This window comes from Magnolia sinica, chromosome 17 (genome assembly GCF_029962835.1).
Source record: "Magnolia sinica isolate HGM2019 chromosome 17, MsV1, whole genome shotgun sequence".
Taxonomy (NCBI): Eukaryota; Viridiplantae; Streptophyta; class Magnoliopsida; order Magnoliales; family Magnoliaceae; genus Magnolia; species Magnolia sinica.
Genome location: NC_080589.1, coordinates 9,714,224 through 9,740,951, shown reverse-complemented (window position 1 = coordinate 9,740,951; position 26,728 = coordinate 9,714,224). Strand labels below are relative to the sequence as shown.

The 26,728-nt window shown below is 41.2% G+C and overlaps 1 protein-coding gene and 1 non-coding gene across 5 annotated transcripts; both read left to right on the top strand.

The window, feature by feature from the left end:
- Positions 1–3,470: 3,470 nt before the first annotated feature.
- Positions 3,471–18,798, top strand: LOC131230657 (lipoamide acyltransferase component of branched-chain alpha-keto acid dehydrogenase complex, mitochondrial). Of its 4 annotated transcripts, XM_058226553.1 has the most exons (8): positions 3,471–3,932; positions 6,121–6,267; positions 8,274–8,399; positions 8,486–8,868; positions 10,032–10,279; positions 13,514–13,602; positions 16,354–16,581; positions 18,254–18,798. In XM_058226553.1, exons 1-8 carry the CDS (start codon positions 3,486–3,488, stop codon positions 18,365–18,367), a joined length of 1,782 nt encoding a protein of 593 aa, XP_058082536.1. In that variant the 5' UTR covers positions 3,471–3,485; the 3' UTR covers positions 18,368–18,798. The 4 variants fall into 4 exon arrangements, with proteins under 4 accessions (XP_058082536.1, XP_058082537.1, XP_058082538.1 ...); XM_058226554.1 differs by lacking the exon at positions 6,121–6,267; XM_058226555.1 differs by lacking the exon at positions 18,254–18,798 and having other exon boundaries at positions 16,316–16,452.
- A 2,298-nt stretch (positions 18,799–21,096) lies between these two features.
- Positions 21,097–21,308, top strand: LOC131232162 (small nucleolar RNA U3). The gene has a single exon (XR_009164776.1). It is a non-coding gene; the product is annotated as a small nucleolar RNA U3 (small nucleolar RNA).
- Positions 21,309–26,728: the final 5,420 nt, after the last annotated feature.

Sequence of the window (26,728 nt, the reverse complement as noted above, 5' to 3'; positions counted from 1 at the left end):
TTTTTTATGTTGTTCATTGAGTGTTTGATGAAATGCATGTAACGTGTTGTTACCGTTTTACATTATTTAAGAGATTGAAAATGCATTCTATGTGTTTGAGAAAATGTCGCATAGGCTCGAACTGGCCCGAGCCGAGCTAGCTAGTCAGGCTAGAGGACTGACTAGAGCTAAGTTCGAGCTGGGGTTAGCTGTTGGCCGAGCTATGCCAAGCTCGACTTGATTTGACTCATGTACAGCTCTAACAACTACTATTATTCTAACATAAACCTGTGACAAAAAATTCTCAAAATACAAAACACATAAAAGTTCTTCAAATGAAGGGAATTGTGCCGGATGCACGTGTAGAAGCTCGTTGGAGTGGATCCCACGAAGGGGACAGCGGTCCTAATGGCCAAATGGTCCCCTCCCATGAAAAAAAAAAACGGAGAAGAAAAGAAGGAAAAGACCAAATGGCCTTCCTATGTCAAAGATCCCCTGTTGAATCAATCACATATCTTATGTGGGGTCAACTAGATGGTCTTGTAGCATATCCAAGCCGTCCAAATGAAAAGAGTGTTTAATTTTATGCTCTTTGCTTAAGTTTAAAAGCAAAACTTATCACGGATGGACCACATTAGAGGAAGTAATTTTTAATTAACTCATAACATTAATGTAGTTATAAACATCTCTATTTTTTTAAAATGATCTTATTGTGAGTTTATGGCCCAATTAAAGTGAATAGATCAAATCGGCAAAAGGGTGAACCCAGTCATTAATTTAATGGCCCCACAACTCTCATTTGAAAAAGCTCTCTCAACTTCCGTGGCAAGCTACTAAGTAGGAGGGAATGACTAATAGAGAAGCATTTTCGTCTTTCAAAAATTTAAAAGATGACCAAAGGGGTAAAAAAGATATGAATTCAAAATCTAGTATTAACACTTTTATTACTTCATAACTATATGCATTTTAATTAATAATTCTTCCATGTCAGTACAAGAGAGGGGTTGGGTGTAAGGTTGAAAGTTGGATGGATTCAACCTGATCGAGCCGTGACTGACCCGACATTGGGTTGGGCTCAGGCAGGATATATCAAGTCCGATCTCAAGCTTGGGCTATACAAACACCAATCCGATAATACTTGAGTTGAGCTCTAGTTGAGGTCTCGGGTTGCCTGGCTCAACCTGAACCCGATCAATATATAAATTACTTATAAATTATAATCGAGTGTGAATCGTTTGTGTCGAAGGCACAGTAGTGATGTCGGATCTCATTTGTCTACGTCACATTTCCAAGGACTCAAGCTAACAAGATATGCCGGATTTCTCTCTCCCAAATAGATTGTGTGCTATGCTACATAACTTTTAAATTAGTTGTCCTATTTTTAGTTTGTTTTTTAATGAAAAAATGAAGTTATTTATGACGAATAATCACATATATAATTAATAAAATCATAGATACAAAAAATAGATCCTATATTGAAATATAATAAACTAATGTAATAACAAAAACATTAGCATATATACACCCGACCAACCCGATCAACCTGACCGAGCCCGCTTGGGTTAGGCTTGGGTTGAGAATTCCCAACCTGAGATTGGGTTAGGTATGGTTAGGGTTGAGGTATAGGAACCTTGGTTTGAGTTAGGGTTGAGCACCAACCCAACCCAACCCACCCGGCCTCACTTTCAACTCCAACATAAGACGGAGAGGTGTTAGGTGAGACCCTGCCTCACACAAGACAGTGTGACCGTTACCATGGGGCTACCCTGAGGCCCACCTTGATGTATGTATCATGTAACATGTTCCCCATCCATTTTTTTCACATCATTATTGGCCATTATTTAAAAAATGAAGCAATTCAATTCTCTAGTAGACTATAACATAAGAAATAGTGGTGATCAAATTGATTTTTATTTATTTTCCCTTCATTCAGGCTCACGTGACCTTATCAAAGGATTAGATGGTAACGCAAACCTTAAGGTGCACCCTAAGAAGTTTTTAATGGTAGGACAGTCAATCACCACTGTTTCTTATGGTATGGTCCACGGATGATGCATTAGAATGATCCGGAAAAACGGATGGACGGCTTGGATACATAATACATACATCAAAGTGGGCCCCACGGTACAGGCCACACCGTCTTGGGTGAGGCCGGGGTCTCACGTGATCCGCTCTCTCCATATACCCATCCCTGCCATTCATGGAGGCGGATTGCGTCCTACCCCCGCCCAGACGGTAATCAGTCCGGGCAGGGCTCTGTGGGGCCCACCGTGATGTAAGTGTTTTATCCACTCCGTTCATCGCTTTTCTCAGATCATTTTATAGCGTAATCATAAAAATGAAGCAGGTCCACTGCTCCATTGGACCACAAATTAGGGTTGAACGTCCACCATTGAAAACTTCTCGGGAGCTGGAGAAGTTTCGGATCAAGCTGATATTTGTTTTTTGACTTCATCCACGTCTACATGACCTTATGAATAGGTTGGATGGTAAAAAAAAACATCACGTTGGCCCTTAAAAAGGTATCAACGGTGGGTGTCATTATCACTGCAGCTTCCTTTAGTGTGGTCCACTGGAGCTGTGTACATGCTTCATTTTTAAGATCATATTTTAAAATGATCTGATAAAAGCGATGAACTGCGTGGATAAAACACTTAAATCACGGTGGGCCTGGGTAGGACGCAATCCGCGTCCGCCATTCTAATGCCACGTCAAAGCGCAGTCATCAACACCCTCTTTCGATAGCCCTTATCTTGTCACTCCGTTTTCAGGAAATAGGCTCCAGATGAATTCGTGTGGGACCCACGCCGTTCTGATTCTAACAATGTGGACAATAATCTAGCAATCCACTCCATTGGAATGTTGTGTCCCACTTGGAAGTATCATATATAAAAAGTAGCCGTTGATAGGACGGTTTCACCTTTCGATTTATGTCGTAAAATTAGACGGTTAATAAGAGAAATACATGTGAAATATGCCCTTATAGCTTTTAATGGCCGTTGATAAGTAATAATATCATGGAATTTCGAGTTCGAAATGATAAAATCATTCTCGTTTTAACAAAATTTAGGAACTGAATAAACCAATGGTCTGGATTACTGATAGGTGACCTCACTTTTCAAATTGAAAGCACGTGTATTCTGTTCAGAGATGCGGGACACTGTACCATATAGTTCCTCTTACAAAGACTCCTATGTTAGCTATGCACCATTTAAAAGGCTAGTTTTCCGGAAATCCAGACCGTTCAAATCGCTGAATGTAGGCAGAAAATAACCAAAAATTGTAAAAAATAAAAATAAATATTTTGACTCTGCTTCCCTTTTAATCATTCGTTTATACAGTTATCGATTGGATGATTTGGTTGAATTGCAGATTGATTTCTTCAGAGAAGTGGTCCACTCATAATGGATTCCATGATTTGGATGGTCTAGATATGATTACATCAGTTCGTCATACGAGAAAGATGCGTCAACACCATTTACAAAATGGTGATAAACTAACATTGAATGTGTACCCTGCCTCTGTTCGGAAGCGGGTTGAGAGGTGCGCCGGTTTTAAAAAACGGCCAAAGGACGTCTTCTTCTTCTCTCCATCCATCGACGAAACTCCGATCGTTAATCTCTCTCTCTCTCTCGCTCTCCACCTTGAATATCCCGCGGGCTACCATTTCCTATTCTACGCACCTCTACTCACCTTCAAAAGAGAACGGGAACTACCCGTTTCTTATCCTTCGCATCCGTTTCTTATCCTACGCACCCTCAACGATGATCTGGAAGCACATTTCACGGAATCATGCATGGAATTCCCTGCGACGAACGGTGTCTGCATACAATTCAGCTAAACAATCGCCATTATCGGCTTTGGAGCAGCAGACTCTGGGGTTTTCTTCTTCTACTAGAACAATTTTCTCTCCATCCTTCCGTCCGTCGGATGCCTCAAGTAATCGCATCTTTGTGAGATTTCGCCTCTCTCTCGAAATTAGGAACTTGCCAAACTTTGCAGTTTGGGATTTATGTTTTTTAAGCTGTACCACCAAGATGTGGTATATGGAGAATATCTAACCCGTGCATAAGGTGAGCCGCTCAATTGTAATTTCCTGATACAAAAATCAGGAAGATCCACTCATTTTGTGGGCCACACCAGCAGACTGAGTTATACAGTTGGATGTCCATTGATTTTGTTGCGTCCTGATCGATGAGTGGATCGGCTTGATTTTCATACCAGGTGATCATGATGGTGTGGCCCACTGTTTTTACGGATTGGATATTACACTCTTTTCACATTTTTGCGGGAAAAAATGGCTGTATCAGAGCTTCTGATACAGCCGCTGTATCTGATCATTTCTCCACTATTCTGTAGGTAATGGATTAGGTGCGGCTCCGGCCCCACCCAAGACGTTGCGGCCCTTACTACGGGGCCTACCTTGATGCATATATTCTATATCCACACCGTCCAACCGTTTTTCCGGATCATTTTAGGGCATTAGCCCAAAAATGAAGGAGATCCAAATATTAGGTGGGCCATACCATAGGAAACAGTGGTGACTGACCGTTAAAACGTTTGGTGGGCCACGATCTTTGGATCAAGCTGATATTTGTTTTTTAGAGGGTGGATGGTAAATAAACATGCAGAAACATTACGGTGGGCCCTAGGAGGTTTTTAACGGTGTGACGTTCAATCACCAGTTTTTCATGTAGTATGGTCCACCCGAGATTTGGATCTGCTTCGTTTTGGAATCATGCTCTAAAATGACATGTAAAAACGGATGGACGGTGTGGATATAGAATACATGCATCAAGGTGGACCCCACGGTAAGGGTCGCACCGTCTTTAGTGAAGCTGGGATCCGCACCTAACCCGCTCTCTTTTGTTTATGGTTTCTGCGCATCTTATCTCTCAAAAACTGTATTTTTAACGAGGACGCTCTGGTCCAGTACCCTGAAGGACTACTGGAAATTGTAGTCTCCATAGTACATGGATCCCACTTTCAGAGATTGTAACCTTTTGCTTGGTGGGCCCTTTCATGGATGGCTCAGTGTGCAAAGATCATACAGAGCAGAGGAGCCTAGATGTTCAGTTACTGGACTTTTTCCTGGATAATGTGGACCTCTTAACAGTACATTTGGGGAACTCCATGGGGCCCATTCAATCATCTCACCAGTTGATCTTTTTGCTCCATGGGTCTACAATGGTATGGCCCAGCGGATCAAGGGTTCCGCTCATGCACTGGCGGTGGGCCCATCTGGCCTACATTTTAAATAGCCCCTTAAGACTACCTGCTCTTTTCCACATCATCTAAGCCTTATCCCAGATTGGCATGCTTTTCATTTGGCTAATCTCTTTTTTAATTCCAGTGTTTGATTTAGCCAATAGTTTAAGGACTCGTAAATCTCAACTCATTGAGTCGAGTGGTCAAGTAACTCAGAAGAGTGTGTGTGTGTATTTCTGAGGTTTGGTCATATCTAATATTTAAAATATTATAAATATAATAATATGTAACTGTTGTCCAGTCTTGGCAAGTTAATTTGAATTTCAATAAATTTTCTTTTCTGAGTTTTGCTGATTCAATTTGAGTTTTTGTGTGTGTGTGTGTGTGTGTTGACCCACTCATGACCAAATTGAGTTTTTCTTGAGTCTTTATGGAATTTGATCAAGCTGAGACAATTAAGTCAAGTCAGGTCGAGTTTCTTCGAGTTTTTAAATTATGGCTTGGCGAAGGTAATTTGATAATTCTCCTTCTGATTCCAAATTCCTTCTTTGTTAATTTGATGTTACGGAAGATTTAGATTCAATTTTTGGTTTCTTGCGTATGGAAAAAAAATTGTGAGTAGATTTGCACATAGAGAGTCATTGAGCATATATCCATCACCTTTATGGGATGGTTGGTGGAGATCTTAATACCCATTTTAAAATGGAACTTTGAAAATTCACATTTTGAAATGCTTTCTATATTGCCGCCAACCCTCTTTTGATGGTGGGAGACAATGTGGTGCACTGACTCTCAGCGGTAACTGTGCACTTGAGGTCATGCCCCTTGAGAACTTTCACATTTTCTGATGTTGGACTGATGAATAGAGTTGCGTTTCAGTAAAATAGTCTTCATGTGTAATGAATTGTACATTCTCTTTTGCACATTATGTAGTTGAAGAGTGCATATACTGGCAAGAGTTGTAGCTTTTCAAGTCAAGGTTGGGTTGATCCTCCGACAGGGGGAGTAATTGATGTACCGTTGGCGCAGACTGGTGAAGGTATTGCTGAATGTGAGCTTCTCAAATGGTTTGTGCAAGAGGTGAATTAACTAACTTGTTGAGTAATGTGCTTCTCTTTCTTTAAGATATGAATAAAATTTTCAAAACCTGAGAGAGAACCGGACCCCCTTTTGTGTGCTGTTTGGGCCAAACCAGCCATCTATCCAGTCTGTTCTGTGATGCCATCATGGCATCATATATTGATAAAACTAATAAAATAGATAGGATCGACCAGTTCAAATGGTTAGTTGGACTGGAGAGACTGCCCAATCCGTACCATTCGACGGTTGACCTGGATGGTTCAAATGGTTTCTTTCCCAGAAAAGGTTTTTAGTCTGCTGACCCTTTTTGGTAGTTGTATCATGTGTAACCATCTGGTCTGAGTTCTAAAACACTGATATGAGCTATCCTTGTCAGACAGTCAGTTGGATCGCCAGAGGTCACGATTCACATATATAGTACATTTGGATGTGCAAATAACCACCAGCTTGGATGTTTAGTTGGACTGGATCTTTACTTTTCCATTGTCTAATCGGAGGGGTCAGTCTTGGGAACTGTGTTAAATGGCCCATTTGTCCACCTTTTCTGCTCAACTCTGTAATCAGAATGTGTCAGCTTGTCAGGTGATACTTGAAATGGAGCTGACACTGATTTGGTCAGAGAAGCGTTGTGCAACCCAAGTTTTTGGGACATCTGAACACAGCTTTATTTAGTAATTTTGGAAATGGGCTAGGTACTTTAATGAGTTTTTATTGGAAGTGTCCAAGCTATTATCTTGAAGCTTTTGATAATTTGCTTTTGGAAACATGTGGTGGAAGTTTATATATGGAAAACTGAATAATATATGCATCTAATGTTTCTCATCCATTCACATGCCATCCTGTCCAACCTTATAGACATGCTGCCCACATCTGTAATGTATGATTTTTTTCTTCTTAGGATACTGTTGCTGCAGAGAGAGGGAGAGATGCCAGGTCTCACTAAGAAGGCATTTGTAGATTCAGTGTTCTCTGCCTGCAAAACAGAAGTCAGAAAAGAGAACCCGTTTGGAAATCCTCGAGTGGTCTGTGGATTTTCTCACTGTTTCTGAGGTCTCCAAATAAATACTTATAAGTTCCCTTATAGAGAATGCTCTCTTGGAACCGTTCCATCACGTATCAGTCTGAGTTAAACATGTGTGGCTAATTTCTCAAAGTTTTCCTGCAAGCAGTGTTCGGAGATATGTTTGATTCAATCGCTTGGAGAAAGTAGTTCAGTCAAGAAGGCTGCCTTAGATGCTTTATCAGAACTTTGAAAACTGTAGTGGAGTTTGAATGGAAACAAAATCGATTGTATCATGGAGACTTTCTCTTTTTACAGAAGATGGACATTTTAAATCAATTTTCCTATCTGCCATTTATACTTGTTAAAGAATGCCCTAAATACTGACTCTAGGGTCGACAACTAGCTTGTAATAAAGTAATTTGAAGATAGAAATAAAAGTAACAAACACACACCTTCCAATCTGTTGTAGAGGGAGGAGCCAAAAATTCTTTGGATCTACCAGGACCTTGGATCCTTCAGGAATATTGATCCCAAGAACCTCAATGACAACTCTCTCGAACACCAGGCTTGGATAACACCAGTCATACTTTGGCAAAATTTTCAGATGAGTACGACTGTCAGATAGGTGACCACAAAATGCATTAGCAAACGTCTTCACCAGATGGATGAGCTGAGCATGCCGATATATGCATGCTCCAACCGGAGGGGAAGTGCCACCAACACTAGAATTGTCAAGGGTATTATTATCACTTTATGTAAATTCTTTTCACTTGCATTGCATTACTTTGCACGAGCATTTTGGCTTGCAGTTTATTCAAATGGATTTCTGGTTAGGAAGCTAGTAAAAAGACAACTTGAGTATGACTATTGGTTCAAACATAGTATTGTCTACTCTGGTTAACATTTTCGGCCATAATGGTTTTTGGACCCTTTTTTTATTACTATTATTATCTTTTCCAGATTATAGCATAAAAAAGTATCAAGATAATGTGTTTTTCATCAGGGGGATTATGTTGAAGAATTTCAACGCCTTTGTGAAGTTCAGAGTGATAAAGCAACTATCGAAATTACAAGTCGTTACAAGGGAAAAATAGCTCACATTCTCTATGTTCCTGGTGACATTGTGAAGGTAGGATGGTGGTATATTCCTGTTAGCATATTTTTTCCCTTGTTTGATTGGATATCTTACAAAGGTGGTTATGCATAATGGTCCAGGTTGGTGATACTCTATTGAAGATAGTTACTGAAGAAATTCAGACTCCAATGCCGAGTCATGATGCTTTGGCTGATACATCTTCAGATTCTGAGTCATCAGAACCTGATGATCAATGTTCATTGGTTAACAAGGAGATTGTAGGAGTTCTATCTACACCAGCTGTTAGACATCTTGCTAAGCAATATGGTCTAAATATAAATGACATTTGTGGAACTGGTAAAGATGGGAGGGTTTTAAAAGAAGATGTCCTGAAATCTGCTGCGAATAAAGGGTTGTGTAAAGAGTCATTTGCAACTTCGGATTCGGGTCTTGAAGGTCCATCACTGCTAAAAGAGGCCAAGGTAGACGAGCAATGCTATGAAGATACAACAGTTCTCCTTAGGTAATATTCCATTTATCCATGAACTTGGGAAGGTTTCAGTCTATGCAGCTTTTATGTGGACACACTTTTCATTGCCGGACATGACAACCCTGGAAGATCTAACATGTGAATGAACTTTCACAGATACATTATATTGAAATTATAAGCTATTACATGGATGTTAATTCATAGCGTGCCTCAAAAAACAGCGAGAAGGTTATGATGGTGATGTTGATGATGATAATCATGATGATTATGATGGTACGGACATTACTTCGTGAAAGCATAAAAAGTAGAAATTTATTCTCACATGTCCCCAGTAACCCTCTTGATGTGTATCTGACTTTCATTTCCCTTATGGAGACTTCTGAGGTGTGGGAGTGCTTGTGAGTTGTGACAACTTTCAGGTTTTTTGGAAGTGTATGTTCAGTTCAACTATAAGGCTGTGTTTTGGATATACTATAGATTTGAATTGCAATAAATTGTCCAACATAGAGGAAATGACCACTTCATTGTTACCTCAGTATTCATTCATTTTGAGTAACTAGTCTTTAAACTGCACTTACATGTTCCTTTCAGGTCGAACTTGCAAGTAATGCAACTGCAATTTGTCCCTGAATATGAAATAATGAGTACTCAGGCAATTTCAATTACGTTATATCAACATTATTGATCTAATTATGTCAATTCAATTCAGCTATGAAACCAGCCTAACGAAAGGTCCACCAGAGACAGAAGAAGAACAAGCTCAGTTACAGATGATACTTTTCATTTCTAATTAGATAAAAGAAGTGTTCAGTGTACAAGAAATATATCAAATTGAAATCATTGCTCATCTTTCCACAGGCTTGTTATAGTAAGCAACCTTCTTTTTTTTCCTCTCCTTTTGCAGGTTCCACATTCCTGGTGATTCACAGTTCAAACTTGTTAAAATAGTCATTAGTTGGAATTTATAATTGCTTGCTTCGATGATGCAGCTATCTGCCATCATAAACATATTGAGTTGTTGGTGTTGTCCAATGACTCAACATGTTTGTGATGGCAGATTGATTTTTTTTCCCTTTTCACTTTGTAATAATCTGATTTAGCAAGTTGCCTGTTTCTTCTTGTAGGAAACTTACCATCTATGTGAAAAAAAAGGAAAGTGAACATTTTGGATGATTAATTTATTGTTGCTCTTTCAGGGGATTTCAGCGATCGATGGTTAAATCGATGACCATGGCTGCAAAAGTTCCACATTTTCATTACCTAGAAGAGATAAACTGTGATGCTCTTGTAGAACTTAAAGCAGCTTTCCAAAACGAGAATACTGATCAGAATGTCAAACACACTTACTTGCCATTTTTAATAAAGTCACTTTCAGTGGCATTGTGTAAACATCCCTTATTAAATAGTTCTTTCAATGAGGAGTCATACGAGCTCATCCTTAAAGGTACGCAAGTATTTGCCTACTGGAATTAATTCCAACTCATATGATTGTCTGGTTTGTCTTTATTTATGACATGCAGCATTTCTAGGATAGGAGATGAAAAAGAGCCAACCTGCCCATGCATGAATCTTTGGTTTACCAGTATTGAAGGGACTTTAGTCTCTGAAGTAGTCAGAGATTATTTTTTTTTGGAGAGATAACGAAAATTTTGTTAAAGAGGCGCAAAAGCGTGAAAGAATACAATCCCAAAACACCAAACGGAAGAGCAGCCGAGGCTGCCTTAACATAAACTGCCCATTCCGACAGTAGCCGATTAACCTTTGCAATCACGTTATTCACCCCCACAACAACATTATGACAACAACGATCATTCCTTGAGCCCCAGATTACCCAAAGAACTGCCATGATTAAAAGCCACCATATAGCTTTCTATGCTTTACCAACTCCACCCCCATGCCAGGCCCAAAGCTCTTCCACCATTGTAGGCATGACCCAATCCGTTTGTAAGCATGATACAAACTAATTCCAGACTCTTGTAGCAAAAGGGCAATGGATAAAGAGATGGTCAATAGACTCATTGCCCATGCACATAGGACATGTTGGACAAGAGGAGCACTCTTCTCTGAAGATTATCAACAGTTAGGATTCACTTCCGACCTACTATCCAAACAAACGCCGTGACATGAGGGGAAGCTCCATAAAACGAATGATGGAACGGATGCGATGTACTCACATTATACAGCACAGGAGAGAGGAGGCTATAAAAAGATTCAACTGTAAATGTACTTAATCTGTTACAAGTCCAAATAATTTCGTCTTCTTGAAGAATGGCAGGCCTCTCCACATTTAAGAGCTCTAACAAAACCACAAGTTCATCGAATTCAACATCCAACATGTTCCTGCGGCGAGGGGGAATCCAAACAACCTTCTCCCCAACTATTGAATAGCAATCCACCACATGAACAAATTTATTCGAAGCGAGACTAGCAACTCTCAGGAACAAAGACTGAAGCACGTGTGCCGCACCAAATGTCCACCCAAAAACGGATTCAGGATCCTATTCCGACTTTGAAGGTGATGCCCCTACAAGCTAGATGTTGTGTGGCCATAATTGCTTTCCAAGCGCCCAAAGCTCCATACAGGGAAGAGACTTCAACAAACCAACCACCCTCCTGAACACCATGCTTAGCAGAAATCAATTTTCTCCAAAGACTTCCCTCCTCTATGCTAAATCTCCAAATCCACTTCCCAAGTAAAGCGGTGTCCATGATGCCTAAGGGTTTAATGCCAGCTCCCCCTTCCGAGATAGGCATGCAGACCTCTTCCTACTTGAGAAGGTGGAACTTTCTCCCTTCACCAGCCCCATTCCATAAGAAATCCCTCCCGAGCTTCTCAAGCCTATCCAACACTGATCTAGGGCACTTAAATAAAGACATGAAGCATGTTGGAAAAAGTTGACTTAATCAACGTTAGGCGGGCCCCCGAAGAGAGGTACTAGCAAATTTTCCTCTTATTACTCGAACCTCCCCAAAAGAAGTTTACTTTTCCTATCGTCAAGGTCACAGAAGCTGGAATCTTGAAAAGAGAGCGATAGTAAATCGGTTTATTGGATAAAGCGCTTTGATAAGGGTGATCTGACCCCCCAAGGATGGGTAACAAGATGCCGACTTCTCTCAATTTTCTCAATCACTGGGTCCCACATGGAAGCAGCCAACAGGTTGGCCCCCAACGAAAGGCCTAAATAGATCAGCAGGATTAAATTTGACACCCAGCTAAAGCTGCCAACCAGCACAAATCTTCTTTCTCCACCTCGATTCACGTTATCACACTTTTTCCTAGGCCGACTCTCAAACCCGAGGCCACCTCAAAACAATAAAGCACACATTTTATGTTGGCTACCTGATCATAAGAAATCTAAACATGACACTGATATCTTCAATGAATTGAAGATGGGAAATCAATGAGCTTGTTGGGCTAGCCTAAAAACCATAAATGAGCATGTGATCTTCAGTTCTAGTGAAAAAGTCTACTAAGACCTGCAGCTTATTACGAGAACAAGAAGGGGGGAAACTGGTCTCCTTGGTTTGCTAGTTGTCCGCCTTTCAACAAGTCTCTCAATGCCTTGATCTGAAGGGAAGAAAAATGAAACTGTTCCAGATTGCCCGTAGAGGTGACTTCTATCAAGTGCACCTGTTTATTGACAAAGTACAATTTCTAACTTATGGCAGAAACATATATTGCGACAAGTCTTTAATCCTCAAACTATATTGACCTTGCATTCATGTCAACCCCAAAATGCTGAATTAGGTGTAACATCGAGAAGCCATGTTGAGAAAAAATTTCCCTGCTAATTGCATTTAATAGATCATTGTTCGAAGCTATAAAAAAAATATATCCAGAATCCAGTAATATATGAATAAGAACCTTTCAATCAAACAACGATTTCGATGATTTGATTCCTATGTTAACATTTCAAACCTAACACACATGACAGGAAATGGAATTTTTTTTTCCAATCGAATTCTTCCTAAATATTCCATTTTGATCATTCCTGTCAACCCCAAAATGCTGAATCCTTACTCTTGCTCCAGTGGTAGACTCTTAGGATTTTCAACTCCTGGTCAAGGGTTTGAGTACCCATAGGTGGTGAAATTCCACTATGGCGTGAGTGTGTGGGGGTGTGTGTGCGTGCTTTTAAAAAAAAAAAAAAAACCAGAATGCTAAATTAGGTGTAACATTGAGAAGCCATGTTGAGATTTCTTTTTTTTCCTGCTAATTGTATATGAAGATATTCAAGGAACTCTTTCTATAATAGTAAAAAAATACAAATAAATATACTTAGATAAGATATTGATCTTGCACCTGGTTTAGCCCGAGAGTAACATGTTGAGTCAGGTGAAATAGCTGAGATGCCAAAATATATCATGTGACAACCTGTCAATTATTTCTATATTAAATACTAGGATTGAATATTTATATATATCATACTGCTTGTGGGCCTCTCCCATGGCCGTTTCCAGAGCCTAGGTAAAAGAAGGTCAATATCTGGTGGCAGCAAATTGTATAAAATTTTCTAATTTACCAATTAAAAGCCAACCTCAATTTTCTGGGAGAAGGATGAGAAGATTTTGATGATGATGATATGTCATGCTGCTCGTATTTTCAGTTATTATTATCCTGTTTGGTGGATGGTCTGGTGTTGAGCTTCTAACGTCAACTTCTGTTGATTTATTGTAGGGAACCACAATATTGGTGTTGCCATGGCAACTCAGTATGGTCTAGTTGTACCAAACATAAAGAAAGTTCAGTCACTTTCAATCTTGGAGGTTAGCTTCAGCACGTCTCGTTCATTGTTTTTGGAAATCTAATGTGTTCTCCTGTGAAATTGATCTATAGAACTGCTAGTCCTCAGCGTACATGTCATGCTTTTCTCTATGTACTACTGTTTGAGTGTGCATAAACCTCACGGGCAGCAGGAGTTGCAAAAAATACATAGCTACCCTTTTAGGTACCATGGATCAATGTTACCCAAACAGCCAACCCTACTACGTCTTCTATTCCAGATGTGCGATCCGAATTATGGGTCATTTGCAACCCAGATCACTACTTTTAGCGATCTGAAATTATGGTCCTATATTCTTTTAAGTGTTGATTGATAGTAATTTAGAGATTTGTATTTTGATTTTTGCAATAGCATGTGTGCAATATAGTACTATGCATTTAGATCTATAATAATAACATTCAACATGTCACATACAAATTACATTATCAATTCATATATAAAACTGCATTACATATTCTGCATTTAGATCTATAATAATAACATTCACCATGTCACATACAAATTACATTATCAATTCATATATAAAACCACATTACATATTCTTAGTGTATAAACTGGAGAGAGACACATGATCCTACCTCAAGCATACCATGTATTGGAATAAGCCGCATACCACATACCCGTTCTCATACCATGCACTAGAGTGACCCACAATCCAGGTAACATTACCGTGGATCAAGCCATGTTTCTGATCCAACTCTAAAAAGGGCTTGGAAACGTGGTTTTTAGACTTGGATCAACTTGTTCAGTCTTCAGTCGAGTCACTACTTGCCTGAGTTGGGGTTGTATTTGCCCCAAATCGCCCTAGGACGCTCCGGCTGGTGGCAGTGAATCCGAGAATTGATTAGGATGAATCATATGGGACTTCTCTGAGTCTTAAAACCATGCTTGCAAACTCTGTTAAAAGGGGACCTGTGCCCTTTATGTTGCTGCACTTGCGGTCAGTCCATATGGCAGCTTCTGAAGAAAGAAAGTGCACCCTGCCTCTGAACATCATAGGGGAACTGAACTCCTCTGTTTGCAGAAACCCAGAACAATGGACCCATGTTGATTGCAGACTAAGGAAGCTTCCATTTCTTCCTAACCAGTGTTGGTTTGCCAATGGCAAGTATTGTACTGCTCACCACATAACAAAGACTGCTCAGTCTCTACCAAAGTCAAGGCATTGCCTTTTTAGAAGGCGGTGTTGTGACTTTCTGTGGTCGGAGCTGCAAAACTTACCACGTGGCTTCCCCTGGAGCGCACTGCCCTTGGTGGCACCTTGCAGCATCATGCTGTAGCTGCCACATGGTCAGACGACGTTCTCCTAGGATAGTTAAGGAGTCTCGCCTCCTTCCTTTGTAAAGTGGGGCTATTCTCACGCTGACAATTCAAATAACAATTGAACACTATCATGTTCCTTTTTGAGTCCCACACATCATGTGGATTCTATCAGTGTCAGTCATGGGACACTGTCCCTTCAGCATCTCCATTCTCTAGCACCACCTTGAAAGCACCTAATGCAGGGGCATTTTCACACTGGGCTCGAGTGGGGTCGCCTGTGGGATGCAGGGGCACACTCGGGGTGAGTGACCCATGTGATTTGGGGCCCACGGGGGAGGTCTCGTGTTCAAGACTCCTCACCAGGGGTGATTAATGCGCATTTCACACCGAGCTCAAGTGGGGTAGCCCGTGGGATGCGGGGACACATTCGGGGTGGGCGGCCAATGTGATTTGGGGCCCACGAATGGGGTTCGGCCGAGGTCCTAAACCCATGAAATCTGGGGCCTAGGCTATGAGATAAAATGATTAATTCGCCATACTCTAACAGTTCGAGCTTTTAGAGCAAGTGGTTAATTGTCCTGCATCAAATTGGTATTAGAGCGGGAGGTCTCATGTTCGAGACTCCTCACCGAGGGTGATTAATGCAGGGGCATTTTCACACTAGGCTCGAGTGGGGTCGCCCCTGGGATGCAAAGGCACACTCGAGGTGGGTGACCTATGTGATTTGGGGCCCACGGGGGAGGTCTCGTGTTCGAGACTCCTCACCAGGGGTGATTAATGCGCATTTCACACCAGGCTCGAGTGGGATAGCTCGTGGGATGCGGGGACACACTCGGGGTGGGCAGCCCATGTGATTTGGGGCCCACGAAGGGGGTTCGGCCGAGGTCATAAACCCATGAGATGTGGGGCCTGAGCTATGAGATAAAAGGATTAATTCGTCATACCTAACAGTTTGAGCTTTTAGAGCAAGTGGTTAATTGTCCTGCATCAGCACCCTTGCCTTATTATTCATATTGAGGGACTTGACTCCACATTGCAGTTAAGTTACTTTGAAGTTGGATTAAATAAATGTAACTGTATATTGGGAGATATCAATATAATTCGGTAATTTCCTATTTACTTAGCTGAATTATTGCGTTTTGCATCCAAATACAGCCTTATGTATCTTTTAACTTACTATGTAAGAAACCATTAATCATCTTCTTGTAGACTATGTGCTCAGCGTTGGCCATGATTATTTTACAATGGAGACTTTACTTGTTTGTGAGGATTTTATCCTTCCGTTTTGAATTCTCTATCGTTTTCTAATTGCAATTTCATTGTAATAACCAAACACCCATCGCGTCAATTCTCACTTAAGTCTTCCCAAGCATTTAGGTGAAGAAATGTGGAGGTGTGTTTAACCATTTAATTGAATCTTTTGCTCCATGCAGAAAATCATACTGAAGCATGCTCTTCTCTGTTTTATTAGATAACAAAGGAATTGTCACGGTTGCAACAACTGGCATTGAATAACAAGCTCAGCACTGAGGATATTTCTGGTGGAACTATAACCTTAAGCAACATTGGAGCAATCGGTGGCAAGTTTGGCTCTCCGCTTCTCAACTTACCTGAAGTTGCCATCATTGCAATTGGCCGAATTCAGAAACTTCCACGCTTTACAGATGATGGAAGTGTATATCCTGCATCTGTCACCAATGTAAGTTTTAATTTATTTTCATGCTCCTAAAAATGAGGAATGATGGTATACAGCATTCGCTAAATAAAAGTTCTACGCAGTTCCTTTCTCCCAGTGCACTTGACAAACATGTGGTGATTGGGACTCTTCATCTGGTCTGAAAAAATTAAGTAGAAAAACATCAGAATCATTGAAAATTTGAGATCTACCAAACCCAAGCATTCTCATTTAGATCTGTGATCGTTATCCATATAGCTCACACATGCAGATGGGTCCCAAAGAAGAAGATTACAAGGAAGAAAAATGACCAATGCCCTTAAGGGTAGTGTACAGCTGACTGTAGCCTACATATAAATCTTCTTAATTTGTAATCTTACACTTTGCGGCAAGCATCATGAGGAGGTACAGGTACTACATAGAGGTTTTCTTTGGTAGGTTATCGGGGCTACTTCCTCACCAAGAGCCCATACCCTGCGAGAGCTGGTACACTAACCAGCTCGGATTCCAAGCTGGGTGTCTCCATAAAGGTTTTATGCAGTGTGCACTGCATACTATACATTTGTAGAACCATAAATGTGTTGTTCTCTCATACTTGTATATGCATATCAACTCCAAAGGTACGTCTCCATTTCTCCACCTAGCTTGAAAGTAGTCACTTTGGGAACAACTTAGTCAGCAATCTTAATTAATTCCTCGTTTTCACTCGTATTATTACTAAAATTGCACTCCATATACTCTAATTTTAGTTCGACTAATTTTAAATCCTTCAGGTTCTAAAGCATTCCTCCATAGTCCGGCTTTGTGTTACACCCTTCTTCATCTTATCAATCAAAACTATGTCATCTGCAAACAAATATGCCATGGGGTGTCTTCCTGCAAATGCCTCATTAACTCATCCACATGCATTTACAATAAATTCAGTGGAAAAAAATAGTTAAGGGCTTGCCAACCCATATGCATTTATAGTGCAAACCATCTGCATGCATGTGCCTAGATGTCTCACCTGCACAATACCCAATCTGTTCATTTGGTGGGCCTGATGACGTGAATATCCTATTAAAAAGATCAGGACCCCAATGTACAGTGGGGCCCACCTGATGAATGGCTTGGATGATTCACCATAAGTTTTGGGAAAGCATCTGTGCTGGCTTGTGGAGGTACTGGCCTATACAAGCACATGGATTAGAGCCTTATGTGAGTGCCAAATTAACAGGTAAATAACGTGCAATCCGAATATGTATTGGACAATGCAGCCACTGTAACAAATATCGCTGACATTTTGAAAATCTCGTGGTATTCTGATCAAAACGATTTGCGAAATTTTCCAAAATTTCAGCAGCTTTTAACTTTCAATAATTTTATCACACTGCCACTATTTTAAGTAACTTGTATTTAACAGTTGCAATAAATCATTTTATACCTATGCTTTTAAGGGTTTAAAATCATTTGTTAATTTATAAATAATATTTTTTAATAGTTTATTTTCAGTGAAATTTCCCCGATAATATCATGAGAAAACTTAGAAATTTGAAAATCTTCCTAAGAATTCCCGGCCCAAGAAATTTTTGAGAACGAGATCTATCACTATGAATGCAGCATTAAAAAAATGCCAATTGATCCTGTCCTCTCCAACTTTGATATCTGTTTAAAACAGGTCTCCTTTCCCTTCTTTTTTTTTTTTCCAAATTCTCAGGTAACAATTGGTGCTGATCATAGAGTAGTGGATGGAGCTACGGTCGCCAGATTTTGCAACGAGTGGAAGCTATTGATTGAAAAACCGGAGCTGCTCTTGCTAAACTCGAGATGATCTAACAGCATAATAATCAATCACGGTCCCTTCTATCGACCCCACCACATTGGCGTTTCTCAATTTCAAGAACACCCATGTTCGTTAAAAATAATGGAGGCATTGAACTTAAGAAAGACATTTTATTTATAAAGGTCTCCTTTTTTTAAAGCTGCACTTGAGGGCCTGTTTGGATGTTACTCATAGTTTACAACTGCAATTGCAATTTGCAACACGTTGGGTTAAGATCACATTCCCACTGCATTTTTGAAAGCACCGACTTTCTGGAGTGGATGCAAGCTCTCGGCTCAAATCCATAGGATGGTCCGCGATGCCTCCTTAAGGTTAGTACAAAATTCTTCTTTGCAAACTACCCTTAAAAGGAGTTTTCATCTTGTATTATGAAAATCAAGCAATTGTCAATTTGATTCAATTGCTGATTTTGTACTCGAGCTACTGCTTTTATGATAATGTCCTGATTGGTCGATTGGATTGTCAAAGGGAATGGTCCAGTTGCAACTGGGGGCAGCTGGATTATTTCTCTTTCCTTTTTATGAAAACTGATTATCTCCGAGTTGCCCAAATAATAACTAGGCATGCGGCCCATCTTTCACGTCAACAAGCCACTTTTAGAGGGAATCATTCCATTATATCAGAGGCCCTGCCTGCAAAGATCACCTGGCATAAAGTCAGGCAGGTCCATTCATTGAGTGGGCCACGCCATTGGAATCCATGGTAACAATTGTCACAACTCACAGGTGTGGTTAGACGTGGGCATCGAGTCAATTTGGACCAAGTTAGGTCTGACCCAACATGACCCAGTTTTGAAATAGAGTTGACCTGAACTCGACTCGACTCAGTATCGAGTCCAGCATGCCTGATCCGATTGGAGTCCAGGTCTGGCCTGGACTAATCCGGACCGAGTCTGACTCGGTCACAGGTACCGAGTCGGGTCAAGTCGGGTCAGGTGCAGCGGGTATCCATGAGCTGAAATCACAACTCAGAACCTAGGTGCACCTGCTGGAATTGTAGCCTCTCCATCAGCTACACGGCATCTCAAATCTGAAACGTCAAATCTGGGATTTTTTTTTTATATATACATACAGTTTTGGATGGAGTCAAGTCAGTACCAAGTTGGAATGCGGGTCGAGTTGAGTTGAGTTACTGGGTTACCCAAATTCAACTCGGTTCGAGTTCGGATTGGACGAAGTCCACTCGGTTGGATCGACTCAACCGCTTGGTTCAGGTTGAGTCAGGTCTGAACGAGTCGAGTCGTCCCGTGCCCAATTCTAGGTGTGGCCCACCTAGTGAGTGGATCAGCCTGATTTTTGAGATGGGTGATCACCATGCTGGGGCCTACCATTACATGGACGGATGCCCTGTACAAGTGCAGTGTTGGCGTGAAAGATGGGACGTGATAAGTAACTATGCAAGCACCTGTAGGTGATCAGTTCTCGAAAGTTACAGGGGTTGGTGCATCTATCAACCAGGGGTGTAGATATTTCTCCCATGCTCCTTTGTGGTTCAAGTTATTTTTAAGAGAAATGATGAGATGATACATCAGCTGTATTGTACGTTATGATACAACCATTTCTTTGCTGCCAACTGTTTAAATGTGTAGATTATCCTATCGACACAAAAGGTTTGCCACAACATGATGATCACCTAGTGTGAAAATCTGGTAGATCTTCCTATGCAGTGGCGAACAATGTCAATATCAATGGACAGCTGAGGGCATGGCTTATTGTGCCGGTGTGGCCCAACCTATGACTGGCTTAGCCAGATTTTTAGATCAGATGACCATCATGACGTGGCCCACTTTTTACTTGGATAGGATATTCAACATTGTGACGGTTCAACCACCGTATGTGACGGCTCTCATTGTTAGTTGCGAGGAGATGTGCAGCCGTCGGGGTTGGCTCTCATCAGTGGGTTCCAGCTGCAGCTGTGGATGCTTGCAAGTAGAGGCTGGCACCGGACGACTCGATCCAGCTAACTCAACTCGTCCGACTCTTTATGATCCCACTCGACCCAACTGAAGAGGTGAGTTGGTCCGAACTGAGTAGGCTTCGCCCAATCCGAATTTAAACCGAGCCGAGTTCGAGTTACCTAGTAACTTTACCCGACTCTCTAACCCTATCCGCCGCACCCTACCCCGACCCACTCCTAAAATCTCTCTCTCCCTCCCTCATCCTCATCTTCCAAGCTCGGCAACCACCCACCACCTTCACCCTCCTCCTCTCTCTCCTCTCCCTCCCTCATCTCTCAATCCGACTCGGTACCAACTCAACTCGACTCAGTACTTCTGACTGGATCGGACTCTATCCGAATCAGTCCAGGCAAGGCCAGACCGGAGTCAAATTGAGTTAAGCATGCTAGACTCGGTATCAAGTTGGATCAAGTTCAGGCTAGGCCTATTTCAAAAGCGGATCAAGTCGTGTCAGCCCAGACTCGACTCCATCGCCAACTCTACTTGCAAGCCTTAAAAACACGTTGGATCTTAAGCCGGACCCTTCCCCTCATTTTTAACCGTCAGCTCTAGGCCTCCATCATACTGTATGGTCCCCGAAGTGTGATTTATGGGCCCATAGGATGACCACTGTGGGACCCATAAGACTCGACGGTCCAGATCTTGCCACAATTCATCTATTTTCGTGTGCATTGGTCAGCGTTATCAAATGCTTTATCCCATATCGGGAGCAAAAGAATTCAAAACTGCCTTGATAGAAGATGGCGGAAGTCTTATAAGCACGACCTTACTTGAACAGGATCTGTTCTATAGGCTCGTATATCTGTATCCTTAAGTACTAAGGAGACAGGCAACCAAGTCTGGTGGATGAATCATGGCCGCACGATCAGAGCGTGATTAACAGCTGGGCCCCTTCATGGGTCCCTTGCAGTAGAGGATCGTTCCCAATCAGTTTCTCCTGATTGGGGTGGTCGCGCGGTTGTCTGACAGACTTCAACAAAATCTTTTTGATTTTTTTAAATCAAATGGTAGTAAATGTATGTGGAAATCTGCGTGTCTGCCGATCTTAACCGTTTAAGGGGCTCGTGCATTTTGGAAAATCAATCTGGTAGGCCCATGTCATGTGGCAATCCAGACCGTCCGTTTGAGGGAGCAATGGTTTTAACGGGTGGATTACCTGAATTTCTTTCTTTTTGACACACGGCCCACTGCAGTGTATGCAGGTTGTTGGACTCCTGCTGGTGTTGGTCGGATATTGCCGGAAGGCTTGAAAAGCGAAGCGCGTTCATAGGCCCATGGGCCACCATAGATGGGTTGTGGTCCCACTGTCGAGCTGATCTCTCGATAGTGGGTCTGTAGCTTAGTAAAGATAATCAACGGTTCACATGCAGCTTCGCAAGGGTCCATTGATAATTTGCTGTCCTCCTTTATTGCAAGGTTCACATGCATGGGATCATGCTCTGCCATCCCAATAAACGTGGTCACGGTACACATTGCATGCATCTGAAGATATCCAGATTTGTTCAAATCAGGTCCCGTCTAAAATTACATCGGATGATTTCAGCCGTACATCTGATGACTGCCAGATGGATGGTTGGAAATAAAATGGTTCGTGGTCCATGTTCATTGGAATGAAATTGAATCATTTGGATAATGCGGTGCAATCTGAAAACGATACCCCATCCATTTTGGGACCAATAATTTTGGACGGTTTGGATTGCTATACTGTGCCCTGGTGGGAGCATCCTACGACCTACACCCAGATAAAATGGTATAAATTGGAATATCAAACGGGCAGGATCTATTAACCTGAGAGCTTTTTGGGGCATCCGATCCCTGGGGATATATATTGAGTTGAGTCTAGTGGAGGTGGGCCAAGCTTGGCTTGACTTGTCCTAGCTCTCCTCATCCTCCAGTTTACCATTTGAGCTCTCAACTTTAACTAACCATCAAAATTTTTAATTTGTAAATCATAGATTTAAAATTTTAAACCTTAATTTTGGAATCTAGAATATTTTTATTTTTAATTGATTAGATAAAATAAAATAAAATCAAAGATTATATTTTAGAGGTATCTTGTTGCTTCGAGAGATAGAGAGATTCTGCTCAGCCTTGACTTATTTTCAAACGAGCTAAGTCATATGAAGCTTAGCCCGCCTTGAGTCGGACGGAAAACCTTTCACATGAAGTTCTTGCATTAGAATAGTAGGTGGGGTCAATCGTGATATTTGTGAGAAATCCATACTGTTCATCTATTTTAAGGGCTTGTTTTTAAATATGCGACAAAAAATGAAGTAGATCCAAAACTCAAGGCGATCATATGAGAGGGAAAACTGGAGAATTAGTTTCCTATTGTTGAAACCTTCTTTGGGACATGCCTTGATGTCTATATCCCATTCAAATCGTCTATAAGGTCATTACCACCAGGATGAAGGGAAAGCACAATATACTTAGCGTGATATGAAACTTTGTGGCCACACGATGGTCACTGAATCCCCACTGTTTCCCCTCATGTGGCTCACTTGAGTTTTGGATCTACTTCATTTCTAGTCGCATGTCCTAAAATGATCTCTCATAATGGCTAAATGGTATGCATTTTTAACAAATATCATGATGGGCCCACTTAATATCCGAGTAGTGCAAAAGGTTTTCACATGAAGTTCCTGCACCGGGATGTTAGGTCAGGTCCACTATGATGTTTGTGAGAAATCAACACCATTCATCCATTTTGAGAGCTCATTTTAAGACATGCGGCAAAATAACGAGGTGGATCCAAAACTAAAGGCCAAAGGGAAAACTTGAGAAAGTGTTTCATATTGTGGAAACCTTGTTGGGATCTGCCTTGATGTTTATATCACATCCGACTGTTTATAAGGTCATTCCTATTAAGATGAAGTGAAAACACCTAAAATTTATTGTGATAATTGTCTCAAACGTCAGTCATTGAATCCCCGTGATTTCCTCTCATGTAGCCCACTTGAGTTTTGGATCCACCTCCTTCTTTGTTGCATGTCTAAAATAAGCTCTCAAAATAGGTGAATAATAGGATTTGTCACAAGCAACACAGTGAATCCTCACCTAGCATCCCAAGGAAGGAACTGATTAGGGGACTAGATTAGTGAGACCCCGCTCTACCACCTAACCGTGGGGCTCGCTATGATGTATGTGACTACATCCATACCTAAAGCTGGGAAGAATCCGACCCAATCCGATCCGAACTGAAGGCTAGGATCGGGTCAAATCGAGTAAGCCCACTCATATCCAACCATACATTGAGTCGAGTTCGGATCAGTGGCCAATCCGGACCAATCCGATCCACACAACATTCATTCAACATTGTTTCCTATAATGCTGTCCACTTAGGATTGGGATATATTTCATTTTTTGTTTAATACCATCATATGATCTAAAAAGATAGATGAATGACATGGATGAAATAAATACATCATGGTGGGGTCCACAGAGCACCGACCACCATGGTGGCAGGGGAGTAGCCAACATCTCCTCTGAGCTAGCGGATCGAGCACTGAGTCATTGACACTGAAACTGTCATGCTCAAAACTTAAAATCGGATTGCGTACTGAGTTACTCAATACTATAGCTCTCATCGTACTGAGTAAACTCTATTGGGCTCACCTTGAATGCATGTGGTTTATCCACGTCGTACATCCACTTTTAAAGATCATTTTAGGCGTTGAGACTAAAATTGAAGTGTATCCATGCCCCAACTGAACCATACCACATGAAACAATGGAAGTATTGATTTCCACCATTGAAACCTAAGGCACACAGTGATGTTTAATTTTCATCCAACTTGTTCATAAGATCAAATAGAAATGGATGAAGGGCGAAAAAACAAATATCAGCTTGATCTAAAACTTCTGTGGCCCCCAAGAACTTTTCAATGGTAGAATTTCAATTCACACTGTTTTCGTTGGTGTGGTCCATTTGATCTTTCTATAGGCTTCATTTTTGGGCTAAAGCCCTAAAATTATCTAGAAAAATGGATGAACGGGTTGGATAAAATGCATGAATGAAGGTGGGGGCCACAAAGTTTACTCAGTACGCTTAGGGTACTGAGTCACTCGGTCCACTTCCTGTCACACTGCTACCTATCACACTAACACTGTATTGACTGATGGGTAGCAGGGTAGGTGTACCATGCACATGATGGGTAGGTGTACCATGCACCAGCTGGTGTATTGACTTCAACAAGTTTTGTGGGTCCTATCATGAGGTATGTGTTATATCCAAACCGTCCATCCATTTGGCGGGCTTGTCTAAAGGCTTGAGCAAAAAAAAAAAGGTAGATCTAAAGATTAAGTGGACCACATTGAAAAAAGCAGTGGGGGCTTGAACGTCTACCATTGAAACTCTTTTAGGGCTCACAGAAGTTTTGGATCAATATGAAATTTGTTTTTCCTCTTCATCCATGTAGTTGTGACCTTATTAACAGATTGGATGGAAAATAAAAGTTGTGGTGGGCCCTACGAAATTTTTAACGGTGAAAATATTCTCCTTAGTGTGGTCCATTTGAGCTTTGGATATGATTCATTTTTTCCCTGATGCTCTAAAATGATCTCTCGAAATGGATGAACAATATAAATATAATAAATGCATCACTGTGGGGCCATGTAACTTTGATCTCCTTTGACCCATTTGTACAACTCGAAGCGTCGGCGGTGTCTTTGTACGACACGTATCCACACAAGTTTGACCTGATCTGAACAAAGGCCAACTAGATCTGACTCGGTATCTTTGACCAAGTCGAACTTAGTTCGGATCGAGTCAGGCCTGCTGGACTCGGTCCCGAGTCAAATCGAGTTTGGATCAAGGTTTTGACGGTACCGGATCAAGTCGAGTTGGACCTAACTCAATCCGACTTGACTCGATGCCCATCTCTATCCATACCATCCATTCGTATTGAAAGCTAGTTTTAGGGCATGATGCAAAAAATATAAAAGCATATCCAAAATTTGGATGGACTGTAATACAAGAGATAATGGTAACATGTCATAAAAAAACTTATCAGGTGCCACAAAAGTTTTTGATCAAGATGATATTTGTGTGGTCACATCCCTGGGGGTATATATTGAGCTGAGTCGAGTGGAGATGGGCCAAGCTTGACTTGACTTGTCTATGCTCTCCTCGCCCTCAAGTTTACCAACCGAGCTCTCAATTTCAACTCGACCATCAATTTTTTTAATTTGTAAATTATATATTTAAAATTTTAAATCTCAATTTTGGAATCTAAAATTTTCTTAATTTTAATTGATTAGATTTAAAAAAAAATTTAAAGATTAGATTTTAGAGGTACCTTGTTGTTTTGAGAGATAGAGAGAGTGAATCCGGTGGGTGCAGGCTGTGCCGCTGAGATGCTGACTCAAGCTCAGGCGAGTGGCCAAGTGGGGAGGAGAGAGATAAATAGGAGCTCAAGTGGAGGCAAGGTCGGGTTGAGTTTGTAAAGGGAAATATAAAGAAAGGGACGGATAGAGCCTTTAGAGAGAGAGAGTGTGTGTGTGTGTGTAACCAGGCTTGGAATCGAGCTTTGAGCTGATTTGAGTCTAGCTCTACTCTGTTCTACCTCAACTCATTTTCAAACAAGCTAAGTCATATGAAGTTGAGCTTGCCTTGAGTCGCCATTCGAGCTGAGTGAGCTTTTCAAGCTAAGCTCACTTGGCTTGCATACAACTCTATGGAGACCGGGATGGAAAACCTTTTGCATGAAGTTCTTGCATTGGAATGCTAGGTGGGGTCAATCCTGATGTTTTTAAGATATCCATACCATGCATCCCTTTTGAGGGCTCATTTTTAGATATGCAACAACCAATGAAGTGGATCCAAAACTCAAGGCGATCATATGAGAGGGAAAACTGGAGAAATAGTTTCCTACCGTCGAAACCTTCTCTAGGATATGCCTTGATGTTTATATCCCATTCACGTCTATAGGGTCACTACCACTGGGATGAAGTAAAAGCACAAAAAACTTAGCATGATAAGAAACTTTGTGGCCATATGATGGTCACTAACTCCCCATTGTTTCCCCTCGCGTGGCTCACTTGAGTTTTGGATCCACTTTATTTTTGGTTTCATGTCCTATAATGATATCTCAAAATGGATGAATGGTGTGGATTTTTATCAAATGTCATGATGGGCCCACCTAATATCCCAGTATTACAAAAGGCTTTCACGTGAAGTTCCTGCATGTTGGGATGCTGGGTAGGGTCTACTATGATGTTTGCGAGAAATCAACACCATTCATCCATTTTGAGAGTTCATTTTAAAACATGCTACAAATTGATCCAAAACTAAAGGCCAGAGGGAAAATTGGAGAAAAAGTTTCATATTATAGATACCTCGTCGGAATATGCCTTTATGTTTTTATCCCATCTAGACGGGTTATAAAGTCATTC